General features: G+C 42.5%; 1 protein-coding gene across 8 annotated transcripts in view; it reads right to left on the bottom strand.

The window, feature by feature from the left end:
• Nucleotides 1–19,474, bottom strand: part of JARID2 (jumonji and AT-rich interaction domain containing 2) — a 225,224-nt gene that overhangs the window by 18,322 nt on the left and 187,428 nt on the right. For all 8 annotated transcript variants that reach the window (XR_012629258.1, XM_074871264.1, XM_074871234.1 and 5 more), the window contains 6 exons: nt 12,943–13,960; nt 8,305–8,804; nt 3,006–3,098; nt 2,449–2,567; nt 2,216–2,286; nt 1,267–1,381 (listed from right to left, as the gene is read on the bottom strand). Coding sequence is in view for 7 of the 8 variants with exons in the window: in XM_074871264.1 (XP_074727365.1) it covers nt 1,267–1,381; nt 2,216–2,286; nt 2,449–2,567; nt 3,006–3,098; nt 8,305–8,804; nt 12,943–13,960 (1,916 nt within the window). In the remaining variant the exon portion in view is untranslated. The remainder of the gene's footprint in view (nt 1–1,266; nt 1,382–2,215; nt 2,287–2,448; nt 2,568–3,005; nt 3,099–8,304; nt 8,805–12,942; nt 13,961–19,474) is intronic.

The raw sequence follows: 19,474 nt of genomic DNA, 5'->3' as shown, positions 1-19,474 counted from the left end.
GGGAGAGGAGCCATGAAATGCCCATGACAGAAAGTGACAAACTCCCAGGTCTGCAGCATTTTACCTTTACCCCTTGGTATGATCACATACAGATTTCTCCAATTTTAAATATTTATTAGAGAGAGGAGCTCCTGCTTTATGGTTTCCTCCAAGATTTCAAATCTTTTTTTCTGGGCTATGTGCTTTCCCAGTGACAGCTGGGTCAGCAGCAGCTGAGAAACAAGGTAATGGCCAAAGTACACACTTTGCACATGAATGAAGAGCAACTGACACTGCCACCATGGGGACTTCTGGATGCAAAGGGGCCCTTCTCCTGTCACACCAAATAAAGAGCGAAAGGCTCCCATAGTTTGGAGTTCAAGAGGGGAACTGCTGAAAGGGAACCAGCTTCTCACCTTTGCAGGGAGGCATCACTTAACTTTTCTTCTCTGTTCATTGCATTTTTATCTGATCAAGAAACACAGTTACACTGCTTATCATTCACTATTCTCTACTGATGATCCTCTTGGGTAATAACACCAATATCACTTCCTTTCTCCAATCCCTCCATCCGCTGTTATACTTCCACTGCAATCTAACTCATCATCATCTGTAGTAGTATGTATGCGCTGAATTCAGGCAGGAATCACCATGTTCAAAACCATTCATAAGTTCAGTGTTAAGTCTATTTGCATGATGTCTTTACAAAGTATGAAATGTAGCTAGCAACTAACTGGTGATGTCCACATCGAGACACCAGAATGATGTGTGTAATCCTATTAATAATTATTATCATAGGATAATGAAAAAAAATACTATGAGAGAAAATACGAGGGACCTGGTAGGTACAGAGTTCAAGATATTTTGATATAATAAGAAAGCAGTGCCTATTTAGTCAGAGCATGGATTCAGTCAAGTGGCAATATGCAGCTAGCTTGACAAGTGTCCCTGTCAGCCTAAGGAAAGCCTACCTTGACTAGCTGTCATTTGGCTTCCATGTCATGAAAACTTTCCATAGATTAAACCCTATGTCAAGCAGAAACACTTTATTGCTAAATTATCTCAGAACAGAGCATGGAAGACAGATAAAACGAAACTTTTCTTCCAGGATGGGGCATTTCATCATTCTAACTTATGCTACATTTTCCCATTAAAACTGCAACCACACACACTGGACCTTCTAGGTGAGATTCATTCATGCAAAAGGTACTACACAAGCTGCTGTTAACACCAGCCTACAGAGAGCCACTGCAGTGAATGCAAAGAAAACAACCCAGGAATACCTACCAAATGCAATCAGCACCAGTGTGTAAGTAGTCAATGTATGGAAGGTGATTTTGGTCTCGAGACCAGCATGAGGTAGAAAAGACCATGCCAATATTTAGCCAAGGAATTGTCACTCCTAAAGCAAAGAGATTGAAAATTAGGTTTGAGTAACTGCAGTTTCTAATTAAAAGACAGTTTGAGAGGAAATTTCAGTTTAAAAGCTTGTTCTATCCACGAGCTGACCCTCAAGTTTTAAGCCACTTTTACCAGAGTAAATAATTCACAGAGAATGATTTAACAAATTCAGCATTCTTCACTAACAAAGTATCTACCAGCCAATTACAGTGCCCTTGTTTTCTAATAGCTGTAAAAAATTTTTATTCTTTAGAGAATTTACAAGTACCCATAATTCAAGCTCAATGCCATTGATCAGAGGAGGTTGCTTCACATTGTCAAGCGTACATGCGCTTGTAAACATGTATCCTGTTTCCCAACTGGTTTGTTCAGGCTCATCACCTGCAAGGAGACCGAATTATGCTTTCAGCTAACATTTCTACCTGTAAATTGCAATGGCACATATGCAGCTGGAGCACTCGTGACAATTCATTTACAAAAATTGTGTGCTGCTTTACCCAGTGCTACAGACCAGGTTTGCATGTAAGGAAGTTGCACGGCTCTGTCCTTCATCAACCTGACACACAGCAAGAACACCGATGTACCAGCAACAACAGAAGGAGTACAAAGCAAGTACAACTGGTTCCTCCCAGGTATATAAGGTCTCAACTATTCATTAATTCCTTATTTGCACACCTGACTACATTCCTTTAAATACCAACTGCTACATACAACTGCGTGCCCACCCAATCACCCAGCAGAGGGGCCAGAAAGAGGGAGAAGACTTTGGTGACTACACCACCACATTTAGAGGACATTTCCACCTGCTGGAAACATAGAAAAGAGACTTGCTTACCAGGCACAGCACCAAGATGTCGCAGGATGGATCCTGTATTATTAGGAAGGACTGTGAGGTTCCACCCATGCCTGTTCAAGGGGTGACACAGAGGTAGACACACGTCAGTGCGTGTTCCCAGTGCCAACATCCCCAGCGCCAAGCTGCCCTGCCAGCCTCGCGCCCCCACTTCTGCTCAGCACAACGGGGTAGCTGGCATGAGTCGACAAAGTGGGTGGATTTGGTGATCTTACCTTGAAAATGGTTCAGATTTTCCCACGGGAAAGCCGCTCCCGTGGGTGTTGGTATCTACTTTTCCACAATGCACTGCTACGTGGCAATCTTTCTGTTCCACTATCCGCCAATATTCTTGCTGTGGTAAGGGAAAGCGGTAATGCATTTTTAATTCACTGAACAAGGTATCTCTCATTAAAATATAAACCCCAGAAATTTACAGGGCTTTCATGACCTCAGTGCAATTCAACATAAAACACTGCTTAAAAGTAAGAATATAAATACTTAAAAGTAACAATGAATTGGGAAGACAGAATTTAGATCCTCTTGACTCCTGTGCTTTAGCACATGACAGATTAAGACTTCTTTCTCTCCCTCAGTTCATCAACACCTTTATTGAAAATGTCAAAAAACTTTAAAAGGAAGCATCAGTACCATGTGTATCTAACCATTTATTTTTCTCCCACACCAGACAGCCTCAAACTGCTTATGGTAATGCCTGAACATCTACTATATTGAATCTCTGTACTCAATCCCCTGAAACAAAATCTTCTACCACTCCTTTTGTCGGCCTCACCTCTACTTCAGCTACTGTGGGCTCCTTTGTGAAGCACATGTTCATGATGTTTCTTGCTGTTCGGTAGAAGGTTGTTAAAGAAACAGACCTACCCTGTGGAAGAAGAAAATAAAATCAAAAGTGAAAATAAAAAACCATGCCTCCATTCCCCTTGACCTCACTCTCTTCCTTATATGCTCAATCCCAGATCACAATAGTGGGAAAGAGGACAATGTCTCCAGAACACATGTGGGTCTAAATCTCATTTCTTATCTGAGGGAAAATACCTCAAAAGACACAGAAATTTAATCACATCGACTCACCAAACCAACCACTTAGAAGGCCAACTGAATGTTCCCAGAAGGCCACATATGCTGCTTTGTCCAGCAAAACGCTCTGTGTTTGATACATACAGAAGATGGACATGGCCCAGCTTTCTATGACAGGTTGCAAAGGACCCAGTAAGGAACCCTCCTGCAATTTACAATCAAATCCAATATGTGATCAAAGGACCACATGGCTATGCTCTCTACATACGGAGAAACAGGTGAAAGACACTTAGGAAATTCACAGAAATGTTCAGCATCAAACTGGTAACGTATGTGATGGAAGGGGGTCACAAAAAGTTTACCAAGATTACTGTAATCACCTGCTTAGAGAAATGAGTTATGCTCGTTTCAATAAAAGCAGTTCAAATGCAAGGAACCAGGACCTATTGTTACATGGCTGAGAACAGTAAAACACAGTAAAATTGACAAATGAGTTCACTCTTTCTTGGCGCTGCTGCAGGAGCTGTATGAGAAGACAATCTGACTTGGTTTTCTGCTTGAGCTACACCTAAGTTTCTGGATACCGGCTTTCACACATACCTCTAATACCTTATGCTCTGGAAGGCATCGTCTGCAGGCTCTGAAGGCAGGAGCAGGAGAACCCGCTTGCTCCTTTCAGCCCAGACATACTGGTATGCCCAGATAGGGACAACCCTATCACCTTCTCCGCTCCAGGGCAGAAGAAACATCCTGGGAAGCTGTGAGCCATGAGAGCTGGCAGGCACCATGCTAGCTGCTGTGGCCATACTGGCTGGCAGGCATTGCTGCGGGCAGAGACCAGCATCACTCTGCAAACGTCAAGTTGAGAATATCTTTGCCCCCTCGCCAGATCTACCGCTCCTTCCTCTAATTTCCACTGTGTCCACTAGTTGCCCATCTGAGCAACCACAGACTTAAAAACTCCATGTAAATGAACGTTTTATTACTCGGACTATTACCTTTCTAGTCTTTCAATTATGAAACAGATCTGCCAAACCGCCTCAGTCTTTCCTCGTGTTTAATTTATTTAAGAACTATGCCCACGAGTAAACTACAAACAACTATACAAGCAGCTTTTCCCCCAGAGGCCAAGTCTATCACTTTGCCATGCTCCTACAATTGTAACATTGTCACTTTTTAAATTGAAGGCAGCATAATTAGCTGTAACAAAAAAGTTTGTGAAATGCCCAGGGCCTGGGGCCCTCTGATTCCCATAAACTTCAGAGTTGGATGCTCTGCGATACAATAAGCAATTTCCTTCATCTTTTAATGCCCTCATGAATCATTTATTGAGGCAGCCTTTTACAACAAAACCTCTCATAAAGTGCAGGGCCCGCACCAACAGTCGTCGAACTTGAGCACAGACTTCACTGCTCACAAACCAACACACGCTCTGCAGCAGCTTCCTCATTTCAGTTACTTGCCTCTTCCTCTCGCCTTACACAGAAAAATAGGAATAAAGGACTCATCCTCCAAAATTAACCACATACTTCCATTTTTTAGATATGCAGCAAGCACAAAAAAAGAAAGTGAAAAAACTGAACAGTTTAGCCCTTTAAAACTGCATGTTCCCATTTCTTCCTCTATCAAGAACTTGGTATCTTTTTAGACTCCAAAAAGTTGTAATGATTGAGGGGGTTTTGTTGTCTGTTTTTGTTGTTTGGTTGGGTTTTTTTGATCTGAAGGATCTCATAAAATTTTCTAATGCCAACTCAAAAGATAATTTAAAATGCTGTAATGAAGCATTTTAACCAGAACACAAAATGAATTGCTGGAGGGTAAAATACCCTTTTCAACACCCTCAAAAATATCTCAATAGTTCAACAACTGTCCTGGGAGCTTCAAGCTACTGAGCAGAGTCTCTGTTGCTGCGACAATATGACAGAGGAAGGTTTAAGGAACAAAATTTCCTATTTCCTCTCCTGATTCTTCTCCACAGCCTCTGCGTTGGCCCTGAGAGCCAACCCAGAGCATCACCACCAACAACACTAAGCCAGGATGAAAGGCACAGAGAAGGACACTGCAATGCTACAAACGTTAAAGACATTAAAGCAACCATAAATATGAGCAGAAAACAGATATTTCACAATAGCCACAGGTGGGAAGGGGCGACTCCTGTTAAGCAGAGTCCAAAAATGCCAAGTCCCCAGCTGTAGAGAGCTCAGCATGGGATTTCTGGGACACTTTCATGTGAGGGCTCTCAAGACTTGCATTGGCGATTTCTTCTGTGTGTCCCTCTAACAGATCTGCTGATAAAACTTCAGCTTGTTCTGTATGGAAACAAATGCTGCTTTCACTCAACTCCCGTAAAGATTTTAAAAGTTTTTTCAGAGCTAAAATTGGGGAAAGAAGAGAAGAGCGAAAATCTTGCAGCAGTTTACTTCACGTACTTACAAGCAGCGACATTTCATCAGTCAGTAGAATGGCCATGCATTTAGGAGTAAAGAAAGCAAGTGTAGCAGCCTGCAGCACACACTTAAAAGCACAGAAGACCTTACAGCCTGGAAAGAAGCAACACTGAAAATAATTTGGGAGCCCTGGCAGAAAGTCAGCCAAACACAGAGGAGATTTACTCTAACCTTGACATGTGATATGGTGGTACATGCTTCTGGAAGACTGGATGTCTCTTTCTAAAAACATGTTTGAGTTCAAGCATGCGCTGACTGAAGAAATTACTGTGCAAAATCCTCTTCATGGTCTGAAGCATAGACTTTATGGCTGAAACTGGACTACAGCCATATAATTATGATGTTCTCCTCCAGCCCTCAGCCTATTGACCTAGGCATTTATCAAAGGGGTGGGGTTTTTTTGTTTTGTTTTGTGCGTGGGTTTTTTTTTTTAATTAGAATTAGTAGTGTGCTTTAGAAAGGAGCCATTACAATCCCATCATCTGTGGAAACTGTAACATGAGGACATGTTCTCTTAAACAAATTTCAGATTTTCTCAGAAACATGTTAATAGGTAAAGAACACTCCCCCCTCCATAGACACATGCACAGAAGGATACCATCATTCAAGAAAAACAGAGAATGTAGGATTAAAAGACTTGTTTCATAAAATGCCATGAAGTACCCTCTGCTTAAATCCATAAGCCAGCACCACCTCACCTCAGTCTTATTAAAAAGCCCAGTGATGAACTACAGTCATTTTACAAGTCTTATGGGTTACTCTGGTATATCAAGATTGTTGCATAATTGCTTATTTCTACATCTTGAAGCTTCCTCTGAGTGCCATAACCAGTTCTCATGTGTCAGTCCTTCTACAGGGTTTTCCCCCAGGTGCTGTAAAGATGAAGCTATGCACCTCTCTCTGCACTCAGACTGACCAGGCATCCTGCAGGGCACTCCACAGCAGGGATCCCTCCAGAAACCCACCACGGATTTGCTTTCCCCTGTTTTCTCCCCAGTCCATCTCCCGTGACAGCAGTCCCCAGTCTCTGCACCACAGATGAGAGTGGAATGGGATTCAAATGGGCAAACGCCAATGTCCAGGAAGCTGCCTGCACCATAGCGGACAACCCGAGGCATTGACTGAGCCGCTCCATGTGCTGCAGCAGCTTTGGTGGGTGGGGAGAGCCCTGGCCCACAGGCCCAGTGATGCTCGTCTCTACCAGCTTCTATGCTCAGAACAAAAGTATTTCTACTGGGTATGTCAGATTCATATAGGGTCTAATGCTGTCAGTACTACCAAGTGCTTTTTTGGGCAGCAGCAGCAATTTGGGAGCTCTCAGCCTTTTGGGGTAAAAGCCTGGGGCTCAGATGACTCAGGCTGGTTATACTGGCTGTGCTTTGCTTGCTTGTTTTTTTTTTATTTTCCAAGTCTGATTAGCCTACTTATCACAAACCCCAATTTCGCTTTTTGAGTTACTCTGCATCTTCTAAACTTTAACTTGGGACTTGCACTGGAAAAGAAGATGGAGGCATTTCCCCACTAAATTTGAGGTTGTTCGTTCATACAGCAGTCCACGTAAGTTATATCATATTTTTCATTTAACATCATTAAGCACAGGATATTAGGCACAGAAACGTCACTTCACTGTTCACAAGTGCTGCTGTCATTAGATAAGCTTCTCTCCAACAGCAGCATGGCAAAGAGATTGCTTTTCAAAGGCAGGATTGAGGCCGGAGTCCCTGAGTAAAAAGAATTTTTGGGCTAACAAATCATAACAGGCTGCAAAAGAAACCTGAAGCAAGCTTTTAAAGCTCAAGTCATGAGCTCATGCAGTCCCTAAATAGCTTAACAATAAGCCACTTTGGGCTATCTGGCTTCATTTCCTGGTGATGGAAGCGAGATTGGAAGGGGAAGAACAGCGTATTCCTTTACTGGGCACAGACACTCAACGCTATATTTCTCTCAGAGCATGGCTACACAATTCAATGCAACTCAAAATTGCACTGCAAGTTACAGTGCCAAGTCCTGCTCCAGAGTAGGAGACTGCCAAATAAAATACAGTGAAAGAGTCAGCATTCCTTTGTAAATGGATGTACTTGATATGTGGAGGACTAAGCGTCCGTGTGACTGCTAGTGCTAAGCAAAATCTGGCATCACGGATGAAAATATTGTTTGCATTTCAATTTGCCCTTCTTAAATGTAGTAGTATTTCTAGTGATGTTAGTTTTGATGCGGAGCACTACTTTGCTCAACAAGAGACTTGCAAGAAGCAGGAATGAGAAAGCAGAACATTACTTTAAATGTCACTAGAAAATGAAAATAAAAACTGTGTCTGCAAGGATAATTGAGCAGAGCTATTCAGGGAACCTCTCATAAGGAGATGAAGGGAGGCAGAGCCCAGCACATCTCGTTATGACAATAGCATGTTCCAGCTTTTCCAGAGAGATCAGGATAAAGCCACCAAACCGCCCGGCTGCGATAGCTGCTGGCTGTGCTGCTGCCCTGGGGGTGGCACTGCAGCCCATCGACTCCCTGCAGCTGGCTGGGTTTGCACCCAGATGCCACCTAGACGACAGCGTCATCAGTTCTGCAAAACAAAACTGGCAGAGCCTGCCTCGTTACCTTGTATATACACTTGTGTAAGTCGCTAAGAACTCCCTCCTCCTCCTCCTCGTCCTCCTTCGTGGTCTCCTTTTCCTGAGCGAAGAGCCGCCGCCTGCCCGTCTTCAGTGGGACATCGACCTCTTTTAATTTGTTGCGGAAGCCATTTTTGTGAACCACGCCGTTGATGAGTCCGTTTTTGGGCTCAAACCGGGGCAAGGAATGGAACTTGTAGGCATTCTCCAAATGTCCCTCCAAAGGTCCTTTCCTCTTCTCCAAAATTTCCTTTTCCAGCAAGACCTCCTTCTCCAGTTTCTTGTGCTCCTCAGGGGAGAGGGAGTCATAGGAGAGCAAGTACTGGCAGTAGGCTTCTTGCAGCTTGGCCAGCCTGTCCTGTGCAGTTTTGGGGATGCGCAGCATGTCTGCCAGCTTGTTCCATTTCTTGAGGTCAGTCACTTGCTGCATCCCCCCCATCTCGTTGATCAGCTGGACGAAGCAGGCCAGGTCGAGCTCGCAGCCTCCTGGGGTCCACATGTGCCAGGCAGCAGAGGAGGGGAAAGGGAAACACAGAAGCTGGTTAGGAAAGCTGTGGGCAGCTCGCGTCAAGCGTGCTACCAGGCTGAGCGCATAAGGGACATGCCACCCGTACAGCTCTGGTCACCTGGGCACCGGAGCAGGATTGTCCCTATCTTGTATGCCTCTTGCTAAAGATGGGTGCGCGCCACTGTTTTGCATTCAGCAGATCACATTTTGCTATTTGCAGTAGCCTTCCCTGTGGTTAAATTTGCTCTCCTCCTTGAGTTTCATTCCCTTCTCAGGTTATCCCCAGCTATCCCTTGACACACGTCTTTCCCCTGGTCATTACCCAGCTGCTGGGGAGGTGAGAGTTGCCCATCTCTTCAAAAGCCCACCTGCTCCCACCTTTCCCCTGCCTGTCACCAGTTCCACGTCTGGTTTGTAGTGGGAAGAAGCCAAACAAGTATCAAGATGGGTACTGGCAATCAAAAAGACAAGTACCTATTCTTTCTGGAGGTGAAACATCGTTTATCTAATGTCTGCACTACACTCTGAATACAGTTAGTATTTAAAAGGAGCACAGTAACATCATTAATTTCACTACAGGTAGAAATATCCTTTTAAAAACCCAAGGGAGGTGGGGGTTTGTGGTTGGGGCCTTGCAACTGCATAAAAAAGTTCCAGATACATTATTCTTCCAGTTTGAGGCCATCCATATTTTATACTCCATTATGTTTTTGTATGTTTTAAGATGACTAGCACATTTCACACTCCAGTCAAAAAATAAAAATGGAGGATTATACAAACGGCAGCATAAAAAGCAGCCAAATGGATGAGGAACAATAAAAGAAACATAAATACTCTCAAAGCACAGAAATAAATCATCAGTAGAAAGAGTGAAGAAACAGACCAAAGACCACCTACAATTCAACGGGGCACTGCTGAAGGAAAAAAGAGAATTAATACAAAACTCGCGTCAACATCGCTGCCGCCACACTGTCTCTCCTTCACCTTTTCCTTTGAGAAAAGTGAAAAATCATTATGCCATAGCTGTTTCAGAGCACTTAGAAATGCTATTATACAACAGAGAAGTGCAAGAAGCAGCGTTAAGGTAAATATTTACTGTTGGATGCAGAGCTACAGCACCTTAAGGGCCAGCCATATCATCTTCCATGTTAGTGCAAGCAGTATTACTTTCTTTCAGCTACCCTGTGCTGCATCTCAGATGCTTCACAGCTGATCCCAATTTTCCTTCTTCCCTCTGCTTTCCCCTCTTCCACCACTTGTGCCTACCCAGTGAGGAGGGAAGCTCAGCAGTGTAAACCTGGGTGCAACATTCTGGGATGACAAGGGTTGCGACCGAGGCAGAGCAGTTCCAGAGGCCGCTCGCTAATACTGACCCACACAGCGCTGGGCAAAGGTGTGAAAAGAGGAAAGGATTTCAGCTGCAGCCAAAACCAAGGGTAAGGCTTTGAGGAACATACGACATGAGTGGAGGGCAGGGCCATGGGGCAGCAGATTTATCCAATTTAGTAATTTTTTTGGAGGGGTCAAAATGGTTAAGGTCTTGAAGCTGAGAAAAGGTAAACACCATTGGGGAAAAAAACCCAAACAAGTTTGAAAGGTTTTCTTTCTTTCCTGTTTAATCCTCCCCATAAAATAACTTTCAAGCTGGCCTCCATTACATGCTGTTACTTTTTTGGTCTAGTGTTTTATATGCACAGTTCACAAATAAGCTGAAGGCATAATTCAAGATGGCTTTCCATCCCAATAGATTCAGTGACCCACATAAAGTTGAGCAACATATTCCTAACTTCGAAAGAAGTGTGGTCCAGGTTTAATGTTATACGTGTTCTCCAGTGGGACAAAGAGTGCATACCCAGCTTAAGGTCCTAGTTTCAACACTGTTTATGAGCTATTTAAGAAATGCAATTTTCTCCCACATCATGGAATGATCGCTCATAATCACTCCAGAATATTAGAGCCTGGGTAGCACATCATTCAACTGGAGCCTTACATATCTGGCAGATCCTCCATAGGGCCAGCTACAGCAAAGGTTTACAAAATGGTCTCAATTATAATTCCATTTCACACAGTCATAAACTTTTGGAAGCATTTATATCTCAGGCTGATGTTTTCCAGTATTGACCTAAGCATGTAAGGAGTTTTAACCCCATTTATAAGCACCTATAGCAAAATGGCTTAAATAGGAGACCTGGCACACGTTATGCAGAAATAGCATCTTTTTTTTTTTTTAAATTGTCTTCATTTCACTAAGTTAGGAATATTTTTAAATTGCCTAATGAGCAAACACATTAAAAAAAAAAAAATCTTAAATCTTCAGGTATGCATTTAATACCAAATGCTGGCACTACACAAGTCATTGACAAAACTCCCACTTACTTCAATGGAAATGTGATTTGGCCCTGAAAGGAGGGATATGTATGCATGTCTACTTAAATAAGTGTGCACTTATCACCACAGATTATTTTCTATCTTTCCTGCTGGAAAGAACAGATTTCTCATCTTTGTACACTGACGATCTCCAGCTTCTTTTCTCCATTTTGTTTTTAATTTTAAACACAAGATAGGTAGGAAATGAACTGCAGAAAGGATACATAGAATGCAAATTTTATAAGAGACCACTGTTTGCTCTGGTTATATGGCACCCAGCAGAATACAATCCATGCCTATTAATTAGGCTCTTAGGTGCTTAAATAATACAAATAATTAACAGTAATGCCATCTTAATGCCGAGTTAAGGTATTTCATTAAAAAGTTAACATTGTTCCAGAAGCGTTAATCGAGCTGCCTTGCACATTTTCTTCTCTCTCACCAATGTAAATTTAATTCATTATTCTTCTCTATTAGCATACAACCATTGCAGACATTAGGCATACAAAATGTTCACTTATTGCTGCTTGAGTGATTTTAATTTTCAGATTTCCTTGAACGTTTTTGCACAGATCTTACAACAGAGCGCTAACCCTCGCTCCTCCTCCTTAAATTCTGTCATTTCTCTCTTGTGCCCTGCATCAGTTCACCATAAACTCTGCAATGTCTTTCTGTGCTTTTATGCATTTTCATTCACATACCATATGTGATATAAAATAAAGTTTGAAAACTGGAGGGAAAAAAAGCATTGTGAACAGTTTAAACAGAAAACTGTGTCCTTTAATCCAACTAGCGTTGATAGCTGCCTCTGATCAGATAATGCCTCAAAGGCAAAACTTTAGCCTCAAGTCACAACATGCAGGTTCTGTGAGCTCTGACTCAAAACACTTCAAAAACAAAGAGAATGGCTAAGAAAAATTAAAAACACAAGTTTGTTACTATGTCATGTCTGCAAAGGCAGTAGAGATGGAGGTGGCTCATTCAATAGTTCATTTGTATGCTGCTGTTGTCATGTTTTTACAAACTATTGTCACATTTTTGTCACGTGTCATATTTGACAGCAGACCATAAACCAAGAATTCTGTTAAATAAGTGATTCTCACTCAGGCATTAGCCCTGGCAGACACCTGCTGGGAGAAATAATGAAACCTCCATTTTGCAATCAACCACATTTTACTGCCTATTCTTGACACTTAATGGTTGTTAAATGTCAGCAGGTCACTGCAAATTTGTGATTTTAAGTGTCTGAGTACCCAAATAGAAGTCAGTTCAGAGATATTTTCTTTCCCCCTTGGTTAAATGCTTTTAAAAGAAGAGGGCGAAAAAATACCTGTATTAAAGCTTGGCAACACTGCAACCTGTTTGGAAAACATCTTTGGAAAGGTCCGAAAAATATTCTGAGGCAACATTTAAACAGAGGCAATCAATATCTGTACTTGTACTACCTACAAAAATAAACAGCAGGGAAAGGAGAAGATCCTGAAATGTGGAGACCAAGACCCCACGTAGCATTTTTTTCCCTGGGTGAAATAACATCTGGCAGGAGGAAAGTTGCAATATAAAGTCTCCCGGGAAAGCTCTCCGACACCCTACCCGCATCGTGCCTGACCGATGGATAAAGAGAGAGATCCAGAGCTCTGCAGTGTTAATGAACAGGGGTTCAGTTAAGCATAAATGTAAATGGAGCATGAAGTTGTATACGGACACTAAAAAGCAGCGGCAAAAGGCCAATGAAACCACAGCCCTTACCTATGAGTGGGAGTTCGTCCATGGTAATGCCCTGAGATTTGAGGTGCTTCTTGATACAGGCCAGCCGCTGCACGTTGGGTCCCCAGCGCCTGCCTAGCTTGTGTATGTGCTGAATCTGTGTCACAAACCGCATTTCATCATTTAGCTTGCACTCAGGTCTCCAGTCTGGAGGAGGAATCACCCTGCACATCCCATACTTCTCTACCTGAGCTCGGACTGACTCAATGTATATCAGTGGGTCATGAAATTCCTTGGTGGAGGGCCTAAGGATGGGAATCTCCCCCAGCATCCCCCACCCAGACTTACTACTGCCCTTTTCGTGCTTTCCCATTGAGTCTTGTGGCTTGTGCAAGGACTCCGCTTGAGAGGTAGAACGATTTTCACAGGAGGCATTTTCAGTTTTGCCATGTGCTTGTTTCCCTGGCATACTCTTTCCAGCAGTGGCTCTTTTCGGCCTATTTCTTTCCAAACTCTTCTCTGGCACTTCCTTTTTAAGGTGTCCATTCAGCAAAGGCTTTTCTACAGCTGCCTTTTTGCTGGCAGCTTCTGCCAAGTTGACGGCCCCTTTCATTTTCTTGGTGGGCGACTGTATTTTATCTATGTGATTCATCTCTTCCAGCCTCCTCTTCGAATTGCGCAGCCCCTCCCTTAACTGTCTCCCCACCTCCTTAGTGCATGTCTTTTGGTTCAACTTGCCATTGACTTTTACACCATTAACAGCGGTATTGTTAGACTTGGATGCTCCAAGGGATAGCACCTGTTTGCGGGTTTTTGCATTGCTACTTTCTATTTTCCCTGAGATTGTGTGGTTGACAGGTGAACTGGGTTTGTGGTGATTTAGTTTGGTTTCCTTGACCAGTTCTTTCTTGGCTTTGGTGTATGTGACAGTTCCCTTTGTCACTGTTGCAGTGTACTTCACAGTTTTGGACGGTGAAGGTCTGACTTCTCTCATCTTTTTGGCACTGGCTGCATTTGCACTCGGAGATGACATTCGAGTGATCCCATTGACTTTAGAAACCTGCAATGCCAGGGGTGTTGCAGAGGGAGCAGAAGGAAGGAAACAGAAAACAGAAAAGTAAATTAATAATGTTACCACTCAGCCACGGTGTCCCAGTCGCTGGACAACCATATTCTGCAGTCCTGACTCCTGGCCCCTTCGTACAATCTTCATATAATGGATTTCTCCCAGGCAAGAGGAGAGACTGGACATTTATAATAAACAAATAAAATAGAAATATTTTTTTAAAAAACAAACCAAAAAGTCCCCAGAAAGCCAATCTTGCTTTTGGAGGGTACAAGCTTCTGGCATTATGTCCCTTCCTTGCACCACCCCCTTCCTTGTCTACCAGAAAGCCTGTTATGGTATCACAAAACACAGGTAGTCTAATCTACAAACTAGTAATTTCATCCTCCCCTTTTCTGGCCCTCAAATACTCTCTCTCTCCCACTAAACTTCCCTTAAGTGCACACATAGTTTACTACTACTTAGCAGAAAAACTAGCCAACATATACTAACTACTCTAACGGGAATGGGTACGTTTTGCTAAAAATACACACTGAGATTCAAAGCAACCTCCTGTCTATACATACATACAAACGTATTAAAAGATACATTGAACACATTACGAACCCAACAGATCAGGATGGTCATGAAGGATCCAGTCTGTCATACTTATTAAATCTTGGGAGGTATCTTGTTGCTGAAGTCATTAATTTGAAATAAAAGTGTATACAGTAGTTCAATGCATTTTTTTAAAGTTTGATATCTGGGCAATTTTGCTGACACATTTTATTACTTCATATTCATCACTCACTAATGTGTCATTGCAACTTAGAATTGTTAGACTCCACTGCTTTCTGTTAGACATTTAAACCCAGCTATGAAATTCAAATTTGTATTTTAACTATAAGACATGTTAAGCACTGAAGGCAACCCTCAGCTTCAAGAGGAATTGTGACGGCTCAGCACTGCCAAAGCTAAGTCCCACTACTAAGAAAAAGAAATTCAAGTTTAAACCTCAAATGAATTTCAGCATTTAAACAAGTTTAAATGTTCTCTTCTCAGCTCCTTAGACTACTGTGAGTGTGTAAAAACACATGCAAAAAACAGGAACATTGATAAAAGTGCTCAAAGTGAAAGCATACAGTACAATCACCCCTCATGAGTGCTTAGGTGAATAACACCATTCCTGAAAAGTTATACTACTTTCCTCTGGGATTTCAAAATCCTTGCCAAATTAAGTAAGCATGGCAGCTTGTCTCAAATAAATGCAAGAAGTGTAGTCACTTATAAAGTAGAGATAAAATGTTATAAAATAGTGATCAAATAGAGACTGAAAAGATCATGCTATGGTCTTGCATTAAGTGACTTGTGGAAGAGGAACTAGAACCTGAGGGTTCTGCATATGCACACACGTATGTGTATACACGCATTTACTCTGTGTGTTTTCTCCTCTATGCTCCAGAAGCTGGAGCAGGAGTAACACCCTTTTAAAACCCATCCATGTTCTTGTCTGTCCTGTGCTTCCGTGGCAGAAACACTTAAGGAAAATCCAGGTTACTGATGACACGAGTTTTTACCTTGAGCTTTTCAAAGATGTATGAGGTATCATCTGGAAAGCAAACGCTTGCTAACAAAAATGCATTTACCCATTTCCCTTGAAATTTAGGCAGTACTCTGCATTTGAAATGGAGGCCTGGGTTTGACTTTTACAGCACTTTCTCATGCCACAGAGCAGACATGGGTAGAGGGCTGCTGAGACACTGCCTCTTGACTGCAGCAGTCAGAACAAGCGTTGAACATCTCTGGCTTTATAAATAGCCAGAAACATCGATTACAGATTCAATCTAGACTAATAGAGAAGAATTGATTGAGAACTGGAAGGGGAAGGTAATCTGGGTGACAGTGATCATGAAATGAGTTTTCAATTCTAAGATGTGACAACAGTAGAAAAAGGACAACAGACTTAAAAAAAAAAGTGTAAACAAAAAACAACAACAAAAACCCACCTGCAAAAAACCCAAACCAAAGCAATTCCCACTCAGAAGAAGGGCACAAAGCACAGGCCATTATGCCTGTTCACAAAGTTCTCTAATGACTGGAAAATTAGAAAAGAGTCACAGTAAAAAGTGGAAACACAATTCTGTGACTAAGGGCAACTATATAGGAACAGCAAAAGCATGCATGGGTAAAGTCAGAAAGGCCAAGAAGCTAAAGAAATTTCAGTTAGCAAGGGACATAAAATAAAACAGAAAAATTGTATAAATACCTTAAAAAGACCACAAAGAACAGCAGAGATCAACCACCACACAAGGAAACAAATGCAACAGTTTGGCTAAAGGATTTGTGCTTATTTTGCATTAGCCTTCACCAAAAGTACCACTGACTGAATACTTACCAGATATATAACATAACCAGTTTCAGCAAGACCTAGGAAGGTGACCCCAGTAAGCTAAAATGTACCTAGATGACTTAGGACATGGCTCCTGGAAATAAGTTGAGAGCAGGCAGAGTCTACCTAACTTCAAACCCTAACATCATTCTGGAACAAATCATCAAACAGTTTTTGTAAACACACAAATGATAATAAGATAATGTTAAAAAAAAAGAAAAATCATAATAATAACACACACACGAGTTTTGCCAAAATAGCACATCAAGCTAATTTAATCATCTTCTGACAGACACCTAGCTGAGCAGGTAAAGCACCTCTGCTTCAGTAGGGCTCCAGTCACTGTGCCACATGACATTCCATCAAACGGGCTCCTGAGACACATCCTAGACATAATTACTCTAAAGTGGCTTCACAAGGGATTAAATAAAGTTATCCTCAGGGCAAATTATCATTGTCATAGTTCACTGCCACCCTGGGAGGGCATTTCAGGTAACTTTCTGCAGGGACTTGTCTTGGCCTCAGTTCTACCACGTACTTCCATCGATAACTTGGATTATCAGAAAATTTGCCAGTGACACACACCTGGAAGGGGCTGCAAGCACTCTGGAGACAAGGTCAAAATCAAAGGCAATCTTAAAGAACTTTCATAACATTTCTACAATATGAGGAAGTGCTATTTTTAGGAAGGACAAATTATGTAGGGGACGAATAACATTTGGGGACCACAATGGGCTGCAAAATGCGACAGTAGTACAAAGCACACAAATCTCTTCCTGACACCTATTATTAAGAATGCCAAAAGCTAGGGATGGGAGCACAGGCTTTCCTAAGCAGGGCTGGACCCAGCATTGGGCCCACACTGTGAGAAAAATTTAGACAGTGGAGCAAGTTTAAAAGAGCACAAAGTGTTCAGGTATTTGGAAAATATGATCTTCACTGAAAAGCCAAGGGAGCTGGGCTTATTTAGTCTGAAAGAGGTGACTATGGAACAACTCTGTAATGGTCTTCCAATGCATAAGGAGGTCCTCTGAAAAGAGACAGTAAATGCTCTTTCCATGTTCACTGGGAAAAGCGAGAGGAAAAAAACCCTGTAATTGAGTACAACAATGATCTGAGGCACAACTAGGAAATCTTGCTCATTAGTAGAAAAGGAAAATGCTGGAAGAAGCTGTCAATGGATGCTGTGGAGTCTCCTCTACAGGAGATTTTCCAGGTTTCAAGGAGGCTATAGCTATATTACTGAGCTGTCAGGTACAGTCAAGGCAACACCTCGGATTGAGCAGTCAGGCTGTATGGAGGTACCCTGTCACTCCAGCCTTCCTATGATTTTTTCTGAAGAAGTTGTGACTAGAAGTCTGAAGGCCTATCCAGGGCACTCCTTCAGCAAGGGGTGGTGACACAGGGCCTGAGAACAAAACACAATCGTGGAGAAAGTGCTCGTGGAGAAAGGCAAGACCCTGACAGCTCCTCCTCTTCAAAGGAAAACATGACATCAGCACCATCAGGTTTAGGCCAGAATTAAAACTGCCAAGATACAAAACTATGGAAAACTGATTTCACCAAGAAAACAGAAACTTACCACAACTGTTTAGAGTTGTTAGAATACCTCCACACAACAAAAGCTTAGATCTCTCAGGGCCAAATCCCGAACTGAACAGGTACATAAAGCTTTGGCTATCTAACCTCCAGTCCTTGATTATAAGTACACTATTTTGAGTTTTTATTCAAACTTAGTGAAGTTAGTTCAATGATGAACAGGTCCTGAAGCAGAGAACACTTGGCTTTGAGAATACCACAAGGAATTCACTTACTTCTTTCTGGTTGCTAACAGAGGAGACCCCACAAAAAAAGAAACACTGCTGAAAACTTCCTCAGGACCATCATCTTCCTAGAGCAGACATAACATGATGGTTTCCAAATGCTTCTCCCTCTTACCTTCCCAAACGCCCACAGGTATCTTAAGTGTTTTCAGAGAGGACTGCATAACATTTAACACACAGCAGTATTATATAGACCAGAATAGACCATGCTTCAAACAGGAATAGGCTGCAACAAATGTCTTCCAGCTGGAAACAAGTGGAACAAACACGGTCACAGCCCACCATCAAAGCAATAGGTAGATTCAGGATTTCACATTGACAGATGTGAAATTCTGGCTGGTCCATCATCACCTGCATGTTCTTGGTCTGTACTTGTCTCTGAGGACCCATCAGATGATTGCAACTAAAAGAAACACGAAATTGTGGTAGGCATTTTCTTACCTTTCTGCTGTTGATATGTCTCCCCCCAAACCAAACATACACACACAGAGTCAGCCTAAAAAATTGGCCACACTGCCAGGTGCGCAGGTACTGGTCAAATGGGCGTCTATGCCACAGGTTCATCATGAGGCACTGTTTACACTAAGCATGTAAGAAAGAAGTAAATTTAATTCAAATAGAATCATAGAATCATTTAAGTTGGAAAAGACCTTTAAGATCATCAGGTCCAACTGTAAACCTAACGTTGCCAAGTCCACCACTGAACCATGTCCCTAAATGCCACATCTACATGTCTTTTAAATACCTCCAGGGATGGTAACTCAAACACTTCCCTGGGTAGCCTGTTCCAATGCTTGATAACCCTTTCGGTGAAGCAATTTTTCCTAATATTCAATCTGAACCTCCCCTGGCACAACTTGAAGCCATTTCCTCTTGTTCTATAACTTGTTACTTGGGAGAAGAGGCTGACACCCACCTCACCACAACCTCCTTTCAGGTAGTTGCAGAGAGTGATAAGGTCTCCCCTCAGCCTCCTTTTCTTCAGAGTCAACAACCCCAGTTCCCTCACCCGCTCCTCACAAGACTTGTGCTCCAGACCCTTCACCAGCTTGGTTGCCTGAACATAGCGTTCCAGGTGTGGCTTCAGCAGTGCTGAGTACTGGGGGACAATCGTTTTCCTAGACGTGCTGGCCACACTGTTTTTGATACAAGCCAGGATGCTATTGGCTTTCTTGGCCACCTGGGCACACGGCTGGCTCATATTCAGCTGGCTGTTGACCAACACCTCCAGGTCCTTTTCCACCAGGCAGATTTCCAGTCACTGTTTCCCAAGTCTGTAGCATTGTGTGGGGTCGTTGTGACCCAAGTGCAGGACCC

Source organism: Strix uralensis, chromosome 1 (assembly GCF_047716275.1).
Source record: "Strix uralensis isolate ZFMK-TIS-50842 chromosome 1, bStrUra1, whole genome shotgun sequence".
Lineage (NCBI taxonomy): Eukaryota > Metazoa > Chordata > Aves > Strigiformes > Strigidae > Strix > Strix uralensis.
Note: the sequence above shows the minus strand (reverse complement) of the source record. Positions and strands in the feature narration are given on the sequence as shown.